General features: G+C 39.0%; 2 protein-coding genes across 2 annotated transcripts; both read right to left on the bottom strand.

The window, feature by feature from the left end:
• Positions 1 to 851: 851 nt before the first annotated feature.
• LOC121991389 lies at positions 852 to 2308 on the bottom strand. The gene is made up of 3 exons (XM_042545396.1): positions 2290 to 2308; positions 1429 to 2144; positions 852 to 1304 (listed from the first exon to the last, which is right to left on the bottom strand). The coding sequence occupies exons 1-3, from the start codon at positions 2306 to 2308 to the stop codon at positions 852 to 854; spliced, it is 1188 nt and encodes a 395-aa protein (XP_042401330.1).
• Positions 2309 to 3441: 1133 nt separating this feature from the next.
• LOC121990541 (dirigent protein 2-like) lies at positions 3442 to 4095 on the bottom strand. Its single transcript, XM_042544657.1, has one exon. The coding sequence runs from the start codon at positions 4057 to 4059 to the stop codon at positions 3544 to 3546; it is 516 nt and encodes a 171-aa protein (XP_042400591.1). The 5' UTR covers positions 4060 to 4095; the 3' UTR covers positions 3442 to 3543.
• Between the last annotated feature and the right edge of the window lie 17085 nt (positions 4096 to 21180).

The following is a 21180-nucleotide window of genomic DNA, read 5'->3' as shown; positions in this document are numbered from 1 at the left end:
AATGAGATTTGTAAATTTTAATATGCAGTGATGTAGTGGAACAATCTCTGTACAACTACGGGTACTCTTATATTCTAGATTATATATATATCTAGACTAGCTCCTCTTGCACATCTGTCTTGACCTCTTGGGCAATATATTATTGTGCACATAATTGCAAAAGAATAACAAAATGTTTCCTCTTGCGCATCATGATTGGAATAGTCAATAGATCCTGACTTTTGTTTTTTATTTTTTTTGTCAGCATTATATTCCAGGGTTGACTTTGTTTGTTCTGTGGGTGCATGTAGAATAATAATTAATTGGTTCATGTTGCATTGGATACAATTGAGAAATTACTGTCAGAAAATGCCTTGGAGCATTTTTTACATGGAAAAAAATAGTTTGAGATGAAAATTTCTGGGTCACATCTTAACATTCGTATGTTACATGAGATATTCTTTTCACCAACATATGCCACATGACAGCAAATCATAAGATATATTTATTAGAGATAGAAGGTAATAAATATAAAAAATCATGCTCATTATGATTAATATTAAAGATAAGTGATATACCCTGCTTCTAAAGTGTTAGAATGACATCAGCTCAAAAGGTTCGAGGATGCAGAAAGGATGAGCTTCTACTCAGAAAACCGTGGACGCTAAAAGCATAAACAGCTAAGTGTGGTATCAACTCAAACCAAGAGGCGATATGAAAAGTGAATGCCTATTGGAGAATAAGAAGTACAAATAATATAATTGTCTAGTCAGTCATATTTATAGTCTCTTTCGATTAAATTTGAAGGAAAGATTTATGGTAATTTATCTTGCGACCCGAAGTTGATTATGGGCCCTGTCGCTTGTTTCCGATCAACTACACCCTACCACGTGTATCTTCAAGCGGCACTCATGGAACTTTCGAGCTCTGGTAGAGTCTTCATCAGTGGGCCTTCCGGAAATCATGTCGATCTTCCGGATGGTGACATTTCTCCTATTCTCTTCCTCAGGGGATTCCACCGGCTCCTTGCCCCGGTTTGGCTGCTGAGTTTCCCGACCTCCGCTCTCAGACAGGGATTTACTTGAATGCTCTGCTGCAATAGGCGGGCTAGCCAGCAGCTTCTGAACCTTGGGGTGCGATCTCGGGCGGAGGTAGGCCCAGTTCGGCTGCCCGCTGAGAATCTCGGGCAAACTGGACGCACTCTCCTTTGGAATGGGTGTGAGACTTATGGTTGGTGCAATAATGGGGGCCCCGCTGACCAGGTCTGGGGGCTTGAACAATTTCGACTCGTTGCGCCGCCCTGGATTCCTGACCGGGCGGAAATCCTAGTTGGGAATCCTTGGAGTGAGGAAAGGGTCGAGCTGGAGGTTGGGGCGACCTTCTCTCCGACTTGTTGGCAGGAGCAAGCGTCTTGTCTGCTTTCCTCTGTGCAACCTAGGCTTTTTCCACATTCATGTAGCTTGCTGCCTTCCCCAACATCTCATCAAAATTCTTCATACGCTCTTGAATGAGGGCTCGGAAGAACTCCCTTTCCACCATACTGTGGGAGAAGGCGCTCATCAAGATCTCTGAGGTAGCCGATGGGACATCCTGGACTACCTGGTTGAAGCGTTTTATGTAGGCCCTCAAGGGCTCTGCAGGCCCCTGCCTGAGGGCGAATAGACAATGGTTAGTCTTCTGATATTTCCTGCTACTAGCGAAATGGTGCATGAAATTGTTTTTAAAATCCTGAAAGTAGGTGATGGATCCGACTGGCAATCTGTCGAACCACTTTTGTGACGAGCCGGACAAAGTGTTTAAGAACACCCGACACTTAATGGCGTCGCTGTACTGGTGCAACATCGCAACATTCCGAAATTTGTGAAGGTGATCTTCTGGATCCTTGCCGTCGTCATATTCTCCGATGGCTAGGGGCTTATACCCCTTCAATAGTTTTTCATTGAGCACCCTCAAAGAGAAGGGTACTTGCAACTCCTCGAGCAACTCCCTCGGCTCCTCCCTGACAACTATGACTTTCCCCTTCTTCGAATCTCTGGGCAGGGAACTCTCGGCAGGGGTCACGATGGCTGGAGGCCTGGTGTTGCTCTTTCTTGTTGTAATACTCTGGGCAGGGGTCACGATAGAAAGCTCGGGGGAAATCCTCGAGCTGTTTTCTCTTAGACCCCCTGTATAAAGCATGAGTATGGTCCTTTGAATATATAGGCATCTTGTATGGTTATGAAGTGGTGGTGTGTCTTTCAGAAGCCGCTCGCCTCTTGGCTTCCTTCAACAGTTCGTACTCTTCAGTTGTCATGGTGACGTTGATCTTACCAGTGTCCTCTATCGTCATATTCCAGAACAGGTGAAGGAGATTCCCATAGACGACGCTAAATTGATTATGTCCGGAATCCAAGTCAGACGAAAGTCGGCTGAGATGGTGCTGGTGTTGACGAAGATGTGACTTTGACACACCTAGCTTATGTGCACTGGAAAAATGAACCCCCATGTGGAACTTAGGGACAGTGGTGACGAAATCGGTGGTACTTAGGCTCTGCACATACTCAGATGAGCACACGGGGCATTAGAGACCAGAAACTACGGAAAAAGTCCTCGACACAGGCCCTCCGAAGCTCAAGTCAGATACTTTTCCTCCAGAAGAACAGTGTACGAAGGAAAAAAGAACTATAGAAGATGAGTGCGAATGTGTGCGTACCTGGCTAAGGAAGAGGACCTCCTTTTTTATATGACACTGCGTACCTTCAAAGTCTGCATGCTGTCAGATAATGTCGGATGTCAGGGCCTGTCAAGTGAGAGAGGATGTACGGTGGCCTCCAATTGGTGGAAGGAAGGTTCTATTCGCAAGTGATAACATACCACTAGAATGTTTCCTGACGTATAACAATTATTCCTTGACAGGTGATTACGATTCCCTGACATTGTTGTCGCTTAACGCTTTCCATCTCGCCCGAGTGTAGCTACAGACGGCTTGGGCTGACCGTTCAAATGTAACACCCGACTTGAGTCTTGATGAGGAAGATGAACTGTGGCGAGGAACTCATTTTTCACGTCTTGGTTGCTAAAGGGTCGGCTGGGAGTTATCTTAGTGAAAGTACTAGGCTTGGTTACACGGCCCGAGCTGGGGAAGTCCGATCAGTCGGGGGCAGGTCAGAAACTAATACAAGCTCCATCTTACGTCTCAGATCTGGGGGACCTACTCTGCCTGTGTCCGACTAGGAATTATGCGGTTGATAATGTGAGACGGTCTAACTCCTTTTTTTTCTCCTAACTGTTGACGATCACGTTTTCTAAATTTTTGATTATCATATTCTCTTAACTATTAACTATCCTTAACTGCCATACCTCATTAACTTTTAATTGTCTGATCTTATCGAACCTCAATTTTATGCACCATATCATATACACATGCCAGCCACTCTGGTTCACAAACCACATAAATATTATTACTGTATGTATATATAACAATAACGGTAATATTATTTATGTATTTATTTATTTATTTATATCAATACATGCATACGCTAGCTATACATGTATTACTTTTAGCGGAAGAAGTATCCATCAAGGTCAAGGATATGTGATATAAACATCCAACACATCAGTCACTATGGTGGCCGTGGTAGCGACCCGTTGGCTTAGGGCGTACCCCCTGGCCAGCCGGAACTGTCCGTTTCCGCCTATGATGCTCCGATCCGACACTCTTCCCGGCTCGTACCTCCCGAACATGGCCAACGAGCTCCCGTTGTAATCTCCTGCGGTGAACACCAAGTCCAAGGCCGTCATCGCGCTAAGTCCTGTCAAGTCTGAGTACACGACGAGGCCTTGCGCCCGGCCGATGGCCGGCGAGCTAGGCTCGGGCCCCTCGAGGAGAATGTTGTCGATCACTCTGATGTCGCCAAAGCCTCCGGCAGGGGATTCCGGGTGGAGATTCACTGACACCACTGCCGTTGCGTTGGGGGAACCCACGACTCGTTCTAGGAAGTAAAAATGCAAGTGGACGGAGTAGTTCTGGGCGAAGCCCACCATTGCAGAGGAGAGGAGAAGGAAGAGGATGAAAGAGGGAAACGAGACAACGACTTGCATTATGCAATAGTTAATTAAGGATTAATGAAGGAAGATGAAATCTGCTAATTGGAAGCCTACCTTTATATATATATATATTTAACCATGGGAATTTTATTTTCGCCCTTCGCTTTTTTTTGTTTTTTTTTTCAATTTTAGAAAACAACCAAAGGCCACCTAGAATCTTTATACTTTTATCATTCTATAGCTCTATTATTTAATATCGTTGATTCTTTTTATGGAATACTGAAATATTCTTCATGATCCAGAGCTGATGTGATAGGAATTTGAGAACCATCAAGGAATACTGAAATATTCTTCGTTGATTCTTTTTATTAAGAGTATTTATTTATTTTTCTTCAAAGCGAAGGACAAAAGGCTACGTTTAAGAACCGCTGTTTCTTTATTTGTAATGGGCTGTATTAGAGCAATTAATTAGGGCATCCAAAATTTAAGACTGATTTAATCTTTTTTAAAAAAACGATAAATAGGATTTATACTCTCCCTCTTAACGCGTGTGAGACCAGCAAACAGTAGCGGCCCTATTTAATATTTATTTATTTATTTATATTTTATTAAATATCTGTTTATTTTTATCAAATTATTATTTTTACATAAATAAATATATACAATTTAAAATACTAACATAATTATAAACATTAAATTAAAATACTAATTAATATTATATATAGAAAGTGAAATTATAAATAAAGATAAATGAAAATATAAATATAAATAAATAAATTGACAATGGATCATAAAAAAAATTGTTGGAGTAGTTTAGGATTGTAGAAAGGTTTTTCAAAGAAATGAGATTTGTAAATTTTAATATGACAATGATGTTGTGGAACATAAATCTATGTGCAACTGTCATATATATATATATATATATATATAGATACACACGTAGAATAAGGAAATTATCAAAAAACATATCGTAGTTGTGTATTTATCAAAGGACGTAGTTAAGTGATGTGAAAATTTCATTTTAACCCTCCCGTCAACCTCCCCTTTTCAGTCGTGATTTTCCAGGCATCCAAACCACTTTTTGAACCATTTTGATTTAAAAATAATCGTGCGATCATTTTTCTCTCTCCCTCTCTCAACTCGCGCAAGCCGTTCTTGCTCTTCATAACTCTCCGATTGCTGCTTAATTTTGTGGCAAAATCGTCCCCCTAATGAAACCCGATGTAAGTGTCTTCGTGTCTCTCCCAATCGGCATCAAGCATTTCGACCTAAAAATCCACAGTGTTCGCGAGGCTCCAGTGAAGGGTTTTAAGGTTTCCGTTAATAATCTCTTTTCATAATGGCGTAAAGAAGTGGATCGGGTGTATCATCCTCTCTACTTCAATTATCTGTAAAGGTACTTTAGAAACTTTCTGATTTTGAAAAGCTCAACGAGTATGATTAAAATATTTTATTTTTTCTAAATTATAGGGTTCAGTTGATGTTGGATAGACACTACATTGGAACAGTGTCTTAGGTTACTTTAAAAGTTTTTTTTCAAGGATTCACAAAGAAAGGAAGACATCGTGGATATGTTATTTTACATGACCGACACATAACTTGATCAAACAGTCACCCATTAGTATTTTTTTTGGACATATAAGATATGCAGCATATCCGTGGTATTTTGGCCAATATATTTCTAAATTGGGATCCAAGTACTCAAACCTTTAGATTCTCAGGTACAATTTATAATTTTATATTTTAATCACTAAGTAGTTGTATAGTAAAATAAAATATTTTACAAAGGTGAATATTTGTAGTCAGCTAATGCACTGATAGTGGGGTCTTATGGCAAACGAGGGGCTGATACGACATCATATCAGGCCTAACGTGGGGCTGATACGACATCATATCAGGCCTAACGTAGGCCTAATACGACATCATATCAGGCCTAACGTAGGGCTGATACGACATCATATCAGGCCTAACGTAGGCCTAATACGACATCATATCAGGCCTAACGTAGGCCTGATATGACATCATATCAGGCCTAATGTAGGCTTGATATGACATCATATCAAGCCCAACATGGGCTTGATACGATCCCATATCAGACCTAACGTGGGCTTGATATGATCATACCAGGCCCACGGTGTGCCCAAAACTTATGTATATGTTCGTAGATGTCAACTAATCATTTAACTTGGTTAGGTGTTCCGGTTGCCTTCACAAGAAGAGACATTTTATTGCTGCTTGGTATTGCAGACCGAGGAGCTTCGATTTCGATCAATTCAAATAAAGCATCCGGTGACATCTTTCTAACATACTTCTCAAACAAAAAAGAAGCGACTAGATCAAGAATTGAAGAGTTGCTTAAATTTTATGCCAATCGCGTTGAAGGAGAAGATGATGTTTTATTATTTTGTAAATTCTATATTTTGTATATATTTATTTGCGTCTTATTTTCTTCTAGTACATATAAGGTCCCGTTATATCTTATAGATATAGTAGATGATTTTGAGAATCTTGCTATATTCAATTGGGTTGAAGCTATCCATGAATTTATGACTCCACAATTACAGAAGATTGGGGACATATTTTCATTAACTCGAACAATACATGGTAACACCAACCACCCTTACCTAAAGGGCTTTGTTGGTCTTTTGGCAGTAAGTTTATAAATGATGTTAAATTTAACAATAATTTGCGGACATGTATGAATAGTTAACACTTATGATGGTGAATCAGGCATGATTTTTGGAGCATGTTCCAATCCAAAAATTATAAAAAATAGAAGGAGCAAGAATAAATAAGTGGAGGAATATTCCTTCATATATTAATAAGATGAGGGATTTGTTCGATTGAGTCTCATCTGAAGAGGTAAATTTTCATTACTGTGACTTTAGTTAGGTTAAAAATCCCTTTTTAACATATGTTTTAATAATTTGACAGGTTATGATTGACCTAATCACTACCGAATATGAGAAATCATTGGTTGAGAACCTTGTTGGTGTTGATGACATTCCACGTGCAATGGAAACATCACAATTTGAAGTAAATGAAGAAGGAAGCCAAAGTAATAAGGAATGTTGTAATTGCATTATTCAAGCAAACAGAATTAAGGAGCTAACAATGGAGAACATGCATTTGAATGATAGTGTGAAAGAATTACTTAAAATATTAGAAAATAAAGGCATGCAATCTCAATATAGCGAGTCTGTAGACGATCCTCAATGTGAACCAGTAGCTTTTGCAACAAGAAGTAGGAAAGGATGTGACAGAAGTCGCTATGATTACAGGGATACTCCAATTGATAGTCCATTGTGGCTAAAATTTTTACCTAAGAGGCAGCGGAGAAATATACAAATATGTGAGCCTGCGGAGAATGTTTCAAGACAAGGAGAGGGAAAAAAAATTGTAAAAGAACCTGATGTTCTGGAGAAGAGGAAAGGAAAAATTAATGTGGATGATATGGAAGAAGAAAGAGACATTGTACAATTGAAGGAAGATAATTCTGAAGAAGAGGCAGAGAAGGATGCAGATAGGATTGCCACACATAACAAAATGAGGAAACAAGCCATTGATGTAAGTTGATATTTGCTAATTTTATAGAAATTTATTTGATTTAAATCATTAATTAAATTCCTTTTATGTTGATGGGCATAGTTTATGAAGAAGCAATTTAAGACTTTGAAGAAAAAAAACAAGATGAAGATGTGGCGTACTTGTTAAAAGTGTCGGAGAAACTAAAGTATGTGAATTACATAGTTGATTTAATTAATTTATAAGTCAAGACAATTATATGATTTTATAATTTAGATAATTATATGGTTCTCTAATTAAATTTTGAGAATTATAATCATTGATTTACTTTGTAGGTTTACAAATGAATTAGTTTGGGAGGAACCACCCTTTGGTTTAAATGTGTATTCCCTCTTGTCCGGTGTGAATGGAGAGATGTTGACAAATGGGGAGGTAATTGACACGTATTGTAAAATTATATTTAGGGGGGGCTGTAACAACCCACCCTTCTTACTACTACTACTCTCTAAAGATGACCGTTACTTAACTACTAACTCTACTTAACCGGTATGATTAAATATCACATGGAAACCCTACCGAAAAATTTCGGCAGAGTCTCCCCTGTACCGGTGACCAAATCTATAATACAAACATAGTATACGCAGCCACAGATGGCCGGAACATATTTCCCACAACCACACAGTAATAAAAATCACAATAAAAACAAAGAAACTACTCTAGCAATAGCAATGACTACAGCACTCCACAAATAATAAAAGAGACTAGCTAGACATGCGGAAATAAACTCAACTACAATCCCAAATGTAATACAACATTAACAGAGGACTAAAAGAAAGTCTAGACAATTTTGCCAGCTACTTCTGGATCTCTCCACAGTCCAGACATCACACACCTTCATCACCACCACCATCCTGTCGTCTTCCTTTCATATCTTAGCTTTTCCTTTATCTGCGGTAGGAGGAAAAAACAAAAGATCTATAAGCGAAAACGCTTAGTAAGTACTAATCTATCTCACAAAAACATCGAAGTGCATAAAAAGAATGCAACAATACTAAAACTGAAATGCTAAAAGCAAAGCTGCATGTACTCATGGTATACAGAAATAAAACTGAATACTAAACATGCTCACTAACTGACAGGAAAGTAATGAAACAACTACTGTAAGCTTAGAATTAAAGAACTAAACTTTTATTGATTCTAAGCGTAAAACTTGTTTCATTGTCTTATATCTTTATACCAGAAATTGATCTTTTAATTTCTCTTTTACCTTCTTCTTTTCTTCTTGCTTTACTTATACTAGAAATTAATCTTTTAATTTCTCTTTCACTTTCTTCTTCTTGTTCTTCTTTTCTTTTCTTCTTTGGGCCCAGGCTTAGTACCATCTTTGTTTTGCGCGCTCTCTAATAGTGACTGGGGTAGCGAGCCTCCAGCCCTATGAGGATAAAGACCTCGGTCTTACCAGGGCCAAGACCTCGGAATTGGTCACCTGGATTTGTTTAACGACAACCTCGGAAGTCGGGTACTAGCCTTTTTCTTTAATTTACTAGTTATCTCTTTTTAACTAGACCTTGGTCTTTTTCTTTTTACTCAGTTTTCTCATAATCCTTTATTAGAGTTTATTGGAATCCTTTAGATATACCTAACAAGTGTAGGATTACAATTAAGAAACAATACAAGGGAAACAAATCTAAACTCTCTCTAAGCATGTTATAAAACAAAGCAACAGAAAAGCAAATCTGAACTTTCTAAACATGCTGTAAAATAAAGGAAAAGAAAGCACATCTGAACTTACTAATCATACTATAGAATAGAGCAAAAAGAGCTAATTTGAACTTTTAAAACATGCTGTGATAAGAGCAAAGAAAGCTAATCTAATCTTACTAATCATGCTATAAAATAGAGCAAAAGTAAGCTAATTCAAACTTGCTAATCATGCTATAAAATAGAGCAAAAGGAAGCTAATTTTGGACTTTCTAAACATGTTGTAAAATAGAGCAAAAGAAAGCTAACTTGGACTTACTAAACATGCTGTAAATAAAGGCAAAAGAATGCAACTTTACACTTTTTATCATGCTGTTAAAAATAGGGCAAAGGAATCCCTTTTTGCTGGAATTTATGGCAGCAATTAGACTTACACGGGTACCACATTTAAGAACTAAAGGCACGCTTAAAAGACAACCATAGGCTGAAATACCAACTTAAAACTAATCAGGTGCATGGCATTAACAAGGAAAACTAAGCTACTATGTAAAAAGGAGGGATCTGCCTCTGCTTAAGGGAACTAAGCTGGAGTTATTCGTGCTCAAACTAATGGCAGAGTGAGAACAACTAACAGCAAAGGAACAAGAAAATTGTCCACGCTTGTAACCGGTAAAGGAAAGAAACAAGAATCAATAGTAAATGGAAACTAAATGATCTGCCCATGTATATCCATGTAAACTAAGCTTGCTATGTTATTAAACAGGAAGAAAACTAACACTATGTACCTGAATTGAGGGCTGTTCGTGCCCAACTTAGAACTAGTGAAATCTAGGAAACTTGCATGCATATCTAATAGCAAATGGTAGCTACTGGTGTTCAATTAACAGAAACCGAAGATGGCATCTCAACAAAGCAAGGAGGAAAACCCTAGCATATTCTTCTACTCGGCACAACAAGATCCGGAAGTAAGGTAACGAAAACCGAAAGCTCGGAGCAACTCCTACCGCAGGTGAGTAGTACTTACCCCTTGTTCTTGCACTTACAACCGAGAAGAAGGAAGGGAAAGGCCTTAGGGTTTTCGGAGGGCTCGGGTCTTGCAAAATCTTCGGCTTCCTCTTGTGCCCGCAAGTTCTTCTCCTTCGGGATGACCACACACGGTGAAGGATGGCTGGAATAAGGCTTCGCCGTCACCAGAGACCCGAAACCTAGCTTCCTCTTGGTTTCCGCCGAGAGAGAAGGCGCCGTCACGAGGGAGAAGGAGAAGAAAAATTTTTGGAGAAAATGTTTTGGTTTTTGGAAAATCAAAACCTAATTCCCTTTCTTATACTCGGGTTATAATTATAACCATGCTTTAAATCTAATTCTCTCCATATTGGATTAACAAAACCGTGTAGCTCAGACGGTTGGGCCGGTTTTGCTTGGGTCAGTCCGACCCGAGGTCGTGGGTTCGAACCTCGTCTTCAACCGTTTTTGTCAAAATTTCTTTCTTTTTTGTAAACATACTAAACGACCTCCAAAAATTGCATAAAAATACTCTAAAAATTTCTAAAAATCTCTAGAATATTTTAAAAGCATTTCCAAATATTTTTATGGACATTTGGAACTCCAAATCAGGAAAATTGGGTCGTTACAATCCCCCATACCTTATAAAAAGTTCGTCCTCGAACTTAGAATAGCTCTAGATACTTCTGTCTCATACTGTCCTCCCGCTCACAAGTGATTTCCTCGTGCTTTTGGTTCTGCCATACGACCTTCACTAGTGGTACTTCTTTGTTTCTCAATCTCTTGATTGCTCTGTCCACTATCTGTATAGGTCTACTCTCATAACTAAGATCCTCTTGGATCTGCACTGACTGAGGCTGAATCACTTGGCTCGGGTCATGGAGACACTTCTTTAGCATGGAGACATGAAACACATTGTGTATTGCTGACATGTCTTGTGGTAAGTCCAGCCTGTAAGCTACTTTCCCAATCCTCTCTATGATCAGGTAAGGTTCTACATAGCGAGGACTTAATTTGCCCTTCTTGCCAAATCTCATCACTCCCTTCATAGGAGCGACCTTGAGGAAAACTGAATCTCCTACTTGGAATTCCAGTGGCCTACGGCGTGTGTCAGCATAACTCTTCTGTCTGCTCTGGGCAATCTCAATTCTCTGTCTGATTTTCTGGATCGCCTGAGTAGTTTCATCTATCAACTCTGTCTGAATGCCCAGCTCTACTTCCATTTCTTTTCTCTCACCTGCTTCTTGCCAGCATATGGGTGATCTGCATTTCCTGCCATATAGTGCTTCATAAGGTGTCATCTTGATGGTGGCCTGATAGCTATTGTTGTAAGCGAATTCAGCTAAGCACAAATACTTGCACCAACTTCCTTTGAAATCTAGTGCACAAGCTCTGAGCATATCTTCTAAAATCTGATTCACTCGCTCTGTCTGTCCATCAGTCTGTTGATGGAAAGCTATGCTGAACTTGAGTTTGGTGCCTAGTGCATTTTGAACGCACTCCCAAAAGTGTGAGGTGAAGCGCCCATCTCTATCAGAAACGATAGATTTAGGAACTCCATGAAGTCTGACTACCTCTTTAACATATAGCTGGACCAACTGCTCTATGGAGTGAGACACCTTGATGGCTAGGAAGTGAGCAGACTTGGTCAATCGGTCTACTATTACCCATATCGCATCATATCCATTGGTGGTTCTTGGAAGACCTGTTATGAAGTCCATGGATGTCTTCCCATTTCCATTCTGGTATTGGAAGAGGCTGAAGAACTCCTCCTGGTCTCTGGTGTTCTGCTTTGACTCTCTGGCATGTCAAGCAGGTACTGACATATTTGGCAACGTCTCTTTTGAGTCCTGACCACCAGAACCTCTGTTTCACATCTTGGTACATCTTGGAAGAACCAGGATGCATGGAGTATGGTGTGCTGTGAGCTTCTTCTAAGATCTTCTTCCTCAGTTCTTCATCATTGGGCACGCCAATGCGACTCCCCTGATAAAGAATTTCGCTGTCTGTTACTCGAAACTCTGATTTGTCTTCTTTCTGTAACCCTTGCTTGATTTTCTAGATGTCTGGATCTTCACTTTGCTTTCTCTGTATCTCCTTAAGCAATGTGGACTCTAAGGTCAATGCAGAGAGTTTCCCTTCAATAATTTTAAGTCCAAAATCCGATAACTCTTTCTGCAGTGGCAGGGCTAATGATGACAAAGACATCAGGGATGCACTGGATTTTCTGCTGAGTGTATCTGCCACTTTGTTAGCTTTGCCTGGGTGGTAGAGGATTTCACAGTCATAATCTTTGACCAACTCCAGCCACCTGCACTGTCTCATGTTTAAGTCCTTCTGAGTGAAGAAGTACTTAAGACTATGATGATCTATGAAGATTCTACACTGAACTCCATACAAATAATGTCGCTAGAGTTTAAGTGCAAAAACTACAGCTGCCAGCTCAAGATCGTGAGCGGGATAGTTCTTCTTGTAGTCTTTGAATTGTCTAGAAGCATAAGCTATGACTTTTCCTTCTTGCATGAGTACAGCTCCTAAACCCATCTTGGAAGCATCACTGTAAATGTCGAAACTCTTGTCGCTCTGTGGAACAGTCAGAATGGGAGCACTGATCAATCTCTTCTTTAGCTCTTGGAAACTCTGCTCACATTTATCTGACCATTCGAATCTTTCTGGTGAGGACTGTTAGTGGAGAGGCTATCCTAGAAAAGTCCCCCACGAACTTCCTGTAGTACCCAGCTAAACCAAGGAAGCTTCTGATCTCTCTGATGTTCTTGGATCTACTCTAGTTGTTGACCGCTTCCACTTTGGCTGGATCCACTTGAATACCTTCTTTAAAAATAATGTGACCTAAAAACGCCACCTGATTTAACCAGAACTCACACTTTGAGAATTTAGCATAAAGCTGCTTTTGCTGCAGAGTCTGCGGTACCATCCTCAAGTGTGTGTCATGCTCCTCTGGGGTCCTTGAATAGACCAGAATGTCGTCGATGAATACGATGACAAATTTGTCAAGATATTCTCTGAACACTCTGTTCATTATGTCCATGAAGATCGCAGGTACATTAATCACTCCAAAGGCATGACTACAAACTCGTAGTGCTCGTATCTAGTCCTGAACGCCGTTCTGGGTATATCTCTTTCTTTCACCTTCAGCTGATGGTACCCAGAGCGTAGGTCTATCTTTGAGAACACTATTGCTCCTCTTTACTGATCAAATAAGTCATCAATCCTGGGAAGGGGGTACTTGTTCTTGATCGTCACTTGATTCAGAGCTCTGTAATCTATGCACATCCACATAGATCCATCTTTCTTCTTGACAAACAACACAGGAGCTCCCGTGGTGAATGACTAGGGCGGATGAAACCCTTGTCAAGTAGCTCCTGAAAGTGTTCTTGTAACTCTTTTAACTCTGCTGGAGACATTCGGTACGGAGCCTTTGAAATTGGGCTGGCGTCATGAACCAATTCAATTTCAAACTCCACTTCCCTGTTGGGAGGTAGTCCAGGTAACTCTTCTAAAAATACCTATGGATATTCACAGACTACCCGAACATCTTCCTGCTTGGGTCTTTCTTGTTCTTTCTTCTATCCTGCTCACTTGCCTAGGATTTCTGACTTCCTGCTGACTTGCCCTCTATCTTCACTGGCTTGTGCTGCGCTCGTTGTGCTTTGATGTTGTTCAAATAGTGCTCACTAATGCCCTGCTGACCAACTCTTTACCAATCTATGGTCGGTGAGTTTCACTACTCACATTAGGTGTTATTTATGGTCTCAGCATTAGGAGCATCAGTCTGACTCGTTCTTTCACTGTACTTACTATCTCTAGGCAAAGGTGAGCTAGCCTGTTAAATCTTTTAACCGCATCTTCTACTGGTAGGTCACCTTGTCTGAATTCCATAAGCTCCTCATACTGTTTATTGGTGATCCGTTGACGGAAGACTTCTTCGTAAAACTCTGTCTCGAAATCAACCCAGCTCATCTGGTTGGCTGCTTTCTTACTCTTAACTCGCTCACATCCCATACAAGCACCTCCGGATAGGCAGAAAGAGGCACACTTACCCTTCTCGACTTCTGGTCAGTCAAGAAGCTCCATTGTGCTCTCAAGTGTCTTGAACCAAGCCTGGGCATCCCAGGGCTCAGTCGTGCCTGAGAATCTTTCTGGTTTCAGCTTCAGCCACTGGATGAGGTATGCTTCTTGTCTTCTAGGTGTTGTGGCGACTTCTAGGGCAACCGATAGGACTTCAGTCACCACTGGGTCTCCACACTAATGGTTGGGGGAGTGGGAGGAGCTGACTTCTGATTGGCCATTAGATTGGCAATCACTTGCTGCTGCTCGCTACTTGTCTCTGAAGTTAAGTAACAACTTCAGAGAGAATAGGCCCAGGGGTTATGGGCTCTTCGTTCTCCTGAACTCGGTCCTCAGTACGGACGATACGGGGACGGCCTATTCTTGACATCTAATTATGCAGAGGAAAAAGACTAAATAGCTTCTCTAACCCTTCTAATCATATATATATATGAATAAAGAAAAGGGAAACAAAATCTTCTATCTTACTTAAGCATTCAAAAACAAATACTCTATACTGCAGTTAATAATAAGGAAAGCAGAATAAAGAAAGAATTTAAATACTTTCTTACTTGGAAACGGCGAGGATGATGCTGATGTGTGTGTGATGCTGGAGAATGGAACACTGCTCTGATACCAACTGTAACTACCCACCCTTCTTACTACTACTACTCTCTAAAGATGACCGTTACTTAACTACTAACTCTACTTAACCGGTATGATTAAATATCACATGGAAACCCTACCGAAAAATTTCGGCAGAGTCTCCCCTGTACCGGTGACCAAATCTATAATACAAACATAGTATACGCAGCCACAGACGGCCGGAACATATTTCCCACAACCACACAGTAATAAAAATCACAATAAAAACAAAGAAACTACTCTAGCAATAGCAATGACTACAGCACTCCACAAATAATAAAAGAGACTAGCTAGACATGCGGAAATAAACTCAACTACAATCCCAAATGTAATACAACATTAAAAGAGGACTAAAAGAAAGTCTAGACAATTTTGCCAGCTACTTCTGGATCTCTCCACAGTCCAGACATCACACACCTTCATCACCACCACCATCCTGTCGTCTTCCTTTCATATCTTAGCTTTTCCTTTATCTGCGGTAGGAGGAAAAAAAAACAAAAGATCTATAAGCGAAAACGCTTAGTAAGTACTAATCTATCTCACAAAAACATCGAAGTGCATAAAAAGAATGCAACAATACTAAAACTGAAATGCTAAAAGCAAAGCTGCATGTACTCATGGTATACAGAAATAAAACTGAATACTAAACATGCTCACTAACTGACAGGAAAGTAATGAAACAACTACTGTAAGCTTAGAATTAAAGAACTAAACTTTTATTGATTCTAAGCGTAAAACTTGTTTCATTGTCTTATATCTTTATACCAGAAATTGATCTTTTAATTTCTCTTTTACCTTCTTCTTCTTTTCTTCTTGCTTTACTTATACTAGAAATTAATCTTTTAATTTCTCTTTCACTTTCTTCTTCTTGTTCTTCTTTTCTTTTCTTCTTTGGGCCCAGGCTTAGTACCATCTTTGTTTTGCGCGCTCTCTAATAGTGACTGAGGTAGCGAGCCTCTAGTCCTATGAGGTAAAGACCTTGGTCTTACCAGGGCCAAGACCTTGGAATTGGGCACCTGGATTTGTTTCACGACAACCTCGGAAGTCGGGTACTAGCCTCTTTCTTTAATTTACTAGTTATCTCTTTTAACTAGACCTTGGTCTTTTCTTTTACTCAGTTTTCTCATAATCCTTTATTAGAGTTTATTGGAATCCTTTAGATATACCTAACAAGTGTAGGATTACAATTAAGAAACAATACAAGGGAAACAAATCTAAACTCTCTCTAAGCATGTTATAAAACAAAGCAACAGAAAAGCAAATCTGAACTTTCTAAACATGCTGTAAAATAAAGGAAAAGAAAGCACATCTGAACTTACTAATCATACTATAGAATAGAGCAAAAAGAGCTAATTTGAACTTTTAAAATATGCTGTGATAAGAGCAAAGAAAGCTAATCTAATCTTACTAATCATGCTATAAAATAGAGCAAAAGTAAGCTAATTCAAACTTGCTAATCATGCTATAAAATAGAGCAAAAGGAAGCTAATTTTGGACTTTCTAAACATGCTGTAAAATAGAGCAAAAGAAAGCTAACTTGGACTTACTAAACATGCTGTAAATAAAGGCAAAAGAATGCAACTTTACACTTTTTATCATGCTGTAAAAAACAGGGCAAAGGAATCCCTTTTTGCTGGAATTTATGGCAGCAATTAGACTTACACGGGTACCACATTTAAGAACTAAAGGCACGCTTAAAAGACAACCATAGGCTGAAATACCAACTTAAAACTAATCAGGTGCATGGCATTAACAAGGAAAACTAAGCTACTATGTAAAAAGGAGGGATCTGCCTCTGCTTAAGGGAACTAAGCTGGAGTTATTCGTGCTCAAACTAATGGCAGAGTGAGAACAACTAACAGCAAAGGAACAAGAAAATTGTCCACGCTTGTAACCGGTAAAGGAAAGAAACAAGAATAAATAGTAAATGGAAACTAAATGATCTGCCCATGTATATCCATGTAAACTAAGCTTGCTATGTTATTAAACAGGAAGAAAACTAACACTATGTACCTGAATTGAGGGCTGTTCGTGCCCAACTTAGAACTAGTGAAATCTAGGAAACTTGCATGCATATCTAATAGCAAATGGTAGCTACTGGTGTTCAATTAACAGAAACCGAAGATGGCATCTCAACAAAGCAAGGAGGAAAACCCTAGCATATTCTTCTACTCGGCACAACAAGATCCGGAAGTAAGGTAACGAAAACCGAAAGCTCGGAGCAACTCCTACCGCAGGTGAGTAGTACTTACCCCTTGTTCTTGCACTTACAACCGAGAAGAAGGAAGGGAAAGGCCTTAGGGTTTTCGGAGGGCTCGGGTCTTGCAAAATCTTCGGCTTCCTCTTGTGCCCGCAAGTTCTTCTCCGTCGGGATGACCACACACGGTGAAGGATGGATGGAATAAGGCTTCGCCGTCGCCAGAGACCCAAAACCTAGCTTCCTCTTGGTTTCCGCCGAGAGAGAAGGCGCCGTCACGAGGGAGAAGGAGAAGAAAAATTTCGGGAGAAAATGTTTTGGTTTTTGGAAAATCAAAACCTAATTCCCTTTCTTATACTCGGGTTATAATTATAACCATGCTTTAAATCTAATTCTCTCCATATTGGATTAACAAAACCGTGTAGCTCAGACGGTTGGGCCGGTTTTGCTTGGGTCAGTCCGACCCGAGGTCGTGGGTTCGAACCTCGTCTTCAACCGTTTTTGTCAAAATTTCTTTCTTTTTTGTAAACATACTAAACGACCTCCAAAAATTGCATAAAAATACTCTAAAAATTTCTAAAAATCTCTAGAATATTTTAAAAGTATTTCCAAATATTTTTATGGACATTTGGAACTCCAAATCAGGAAAATTGGGTCGTTACAGGGGCATCCTCGTCTGGTAGGACATACAACAAGTCTGTTTATTGTTCAACCTTCTTCACAGTAAGGAATCGATTTGAGAATAGTTAAAATTTGAATACACTTTACTATTTGGTTAAGTATGTATGACTTTACATATTTGTAGTCATTAATAAAATTCTCAAGCAAGATTGCCTTCCAACAACTGATAAAGACAGATATAGAAGATGAAGATGTTAGGTATATTTTTATACCTTTGTGCAGTGATAATTCACACTTCCACTTGTTGATGGTGGATACCAAATCACGGACGTTCAATCATTACAATTCTCTAGCAAGTGGAAGAAAAATATAAATATGAATTTGATGCAGCGGTGAACATCCAATATTCATGTGTACGTTTGTATTGTAGTATAAATGCTAGTTGATGTAAATTAAATTTCCTCTTCAATCTTACATGTATTTAAAACTCTATAGTCGTGAGCACCTTTCTTCTATTGATCCAAAATTTGAAAGGCATCATCCCTTCGATCAATGGATGTCTCGCACAATAGAATGTCCACAGCAATAAGCCAGGTAAGTCGAACAAATAGTGTGAATAGAAAATATTGATATAAAATATTGTACATTAAATTGGTGATGTTATTTACAGCCTTGACTGTGGCTTCCTTGTGATCTAATATATTCGATGTCTTCTATACGATATGAAGATGGACTTCAAACAAGGAGACATGGAAAAAATTAGAATTGATGTAATTGTATCAATTTTGAGAGATAAGTTCTGTAAAACATTGGATTAAATATCCATGGTGTTGTAAGCCAAAAAGTTAGTAGGGAATGTAAAGGTAGAATTACGTAGTGTTGGTAGTTTTATATCTTTGTATGTAGTCTATGTTGTTTAATACAGTGGTATTTATGATATAAGAAGAGTATACTAAAATGTCACAAGAATAATAATACTATTGCATAGTAATTAGTGAACTAAAAATTACAATATCCAAATTGTCATGTTAGTGCTTATCATTGAAAAGAGACATAATTTATATAACTTATATTGCACACCATATCTATCTTCTGAAAACTTAAAATAAACTTTGTAATGGATGGGATTTTTTAGAAATCAAAATAGGATAGGTCCAACACTTAGTTTCAAGTGTTCAAGGTTTGCATCGAAATTTGAATTAGGCATGTAATTATGGAACTCCAAAGTAACTAAGTTAAGAGTAAAATAAAAAATTGGTTGTTAACCTGGTAACTAAAAGCTTCACATGTTCCGTGCCAAATGGCACGGAGGAAGAACTTCTTATCAAAGGTGTATAACTAAGTCCTGAAACTATATATACCATCTCCCCTCTCAAACCTTCATAGGAAACCTGATTTTAAGTAAATCCAAGTAGTGTAGGGCCATCAGTGGATTTTGGTCAAAATTCACTGATGGACCTAGACACCTCTGATTGGACCTATTCAAAATCTGGTTAGATTTTGGTAATGCAAGGACTCCAACGGTGCTATCCATTACTGATGTACAACTCTAGGGGTGGTAGCACATTCTAAAAATATTTTAGCCTCATATTGGGCATGATATGGTACCATATCAAGCCCAACGTGGGCCTGATATGAGACCATATCAGACCCACGTTGGGCCTGATATGGTTTTATATCAGGCCCACGTTGGGCCTGATATGATTTTATATCAGGCCCACGTTGGGCCTGATAGGTTTCAAAAATTTTGATATTATCTCTCCCTTCTATAATCTAAAAACGTGCTACCATGGGCTTTAAGTCAACAACGTGGGGAGTGAAATATAGATAATAGTATTGGAACATAGCTTTAATCTCTGCCTAATTTTTGACTTAAAAATAAAATGGTGGTTGTTGGTTCTCGTAACTTAAAAGGTGTGCATTAAAATCCATAGTTCCTCTTCTCTTAAACCTTTCTACTGAATGAGAAGTTGAAGAAAATCAAATACCCTAAAAAAAAGGAGTAATATATAGAATAAAATAAATCGATATAATATGCGCTAAAAAAATTATAATTTTTAATAACTACAAAAAATTTAGATAAAATAAGAATATATTAACTAATATTAAAGCTTCTTCTCACTCGGTTGTTGTTCATTGAATACAAATAAGGTGCACCGTTCCGTGCCAAAAGGCATGGAGCAAGAATTCTTATCAAAGGTGTATAACTAAGTCTTGACACCATATATACCATCTCTTCTCTCAAACCTTCATAGGGAACCTGATTTCAAGTAAATCCAAGTTGCGTAGGGCCATCAGTAGGTTTTGATCAAAACTCACTGATTGACCTAAACACCTCTGATTTGACCCAAGTTAGGCATGATATGGTACCATATCAGGCCCAATATGAGGCCAACATTTTTTCAGAATGTGCTACCACCCCTAGAGAGCTGTACATCAGTAATGGATAGCACTGTTAGAGTCCTTGCAATACCAGAATCTTACCTGACTTTGAATGGGTCCAATCAGAGGTGTCTAGGTCCATTAGTGAGTTTTGACCAAAACTCACTGATGGTCCTATGCTACTTGAATTTACTTGAAATCAGGTTCCCTATGAAGGTTTGAGTGGGGAGATGGTATATATGGTGTCAAGACTTAGTTATACTATCACGCCCCGGGAGAGTCCCTGCCAGAGGAAATTTCGGCAGCATCTGTACGGGTGACAATATGAAACTTATCTACAAGCCCTTGGGGCTCCTCAATCCTCGGCCAACACGGCCGAAACATATACAATAAAAATATGTAAACAATCCATGCAGTTATAATGGTATAGCCTCAGGCTGACTAACAACACATCACAACCACACAGTTTAATATAAAATCTACTCCACTACAATGAGTAAAGCACAACCCACAACGGAAAAACTATCGCAGCGGAAAAACATGGGCAGCGTGCCAAAACTCAATAGTAAAATCCACAAATACAAGTACTACACATCATAAGTATGTAGACTTAACAAGGAAATAAAAGTTCGAAACATAGGAAACCAAATCAACACGGAGTGAGGACTAGCGACTGGAACCTCCTGACGATTTCAACCTGAAATAGAAATATATCAACCAGGTGAGTTCAACAACTCAGGGGGTATCAAGCTGACATGCATAGTAAAATATAACTATCAGTAATAATCATGCGATACAGTTCCCAAACAATAATAGTAAATGTGAACTGAAAAAGATGAAGAAACTGTACTCACCATGACCTCCTATCAAGATATAAGGGTCGTCAGACTATACACAAAATGTCTCATGTAGACATGTCAATCATATGCAACCACAAAAAATGCAACATACAAAATGCAGCAATCACAAACAAGAAATGCAATCCATGCATATGATGCAAATGACATGGTCACCCCTGATGCCAGTCAGTCATC

The sequence above is a fragment of the Zingiber officinale genome, chromosome 6B (genome assembly GCF_018446385.1).
Source record: "Zingiber officinale cultivar Zhangliang chromosome 6B, Zo_v1.1, whole genome shotgun sequence".
Lineage (NCBI taxonomy): Eukaryota > Viridiplantae > Streptophyta > Magnoliopsida > Zingiberales > Zingiberaceae > Zingiber > Zingiber officinale.
Note: the sequence above shows the minus strand (reverse complement) of the source record. Positions and strands in the feature narration are given on the sequence as shown.

What these genes read in the sequence shown, in the direction of transcription:
- LOC121990541 (XM_042544657.1), bottom strand. Translation starts at nt 4,059, where the DNA reads ATGCAAGTCGTTGTCTCGTTTCCCTCTTTCATCCTCTTCCTTCTCCTC.
- LOC121991389 (XM_042545396.1), bottom strand. An exon ending in AGGCAGCAAGCTACATGAAT is followed by an intron (nt 1,305 to 1,428) that starts GTGGAAAAAGCC and finishes ATTCCCAACTAG; the next exon opens with GATTTCCGCCCGGTCAGGAA.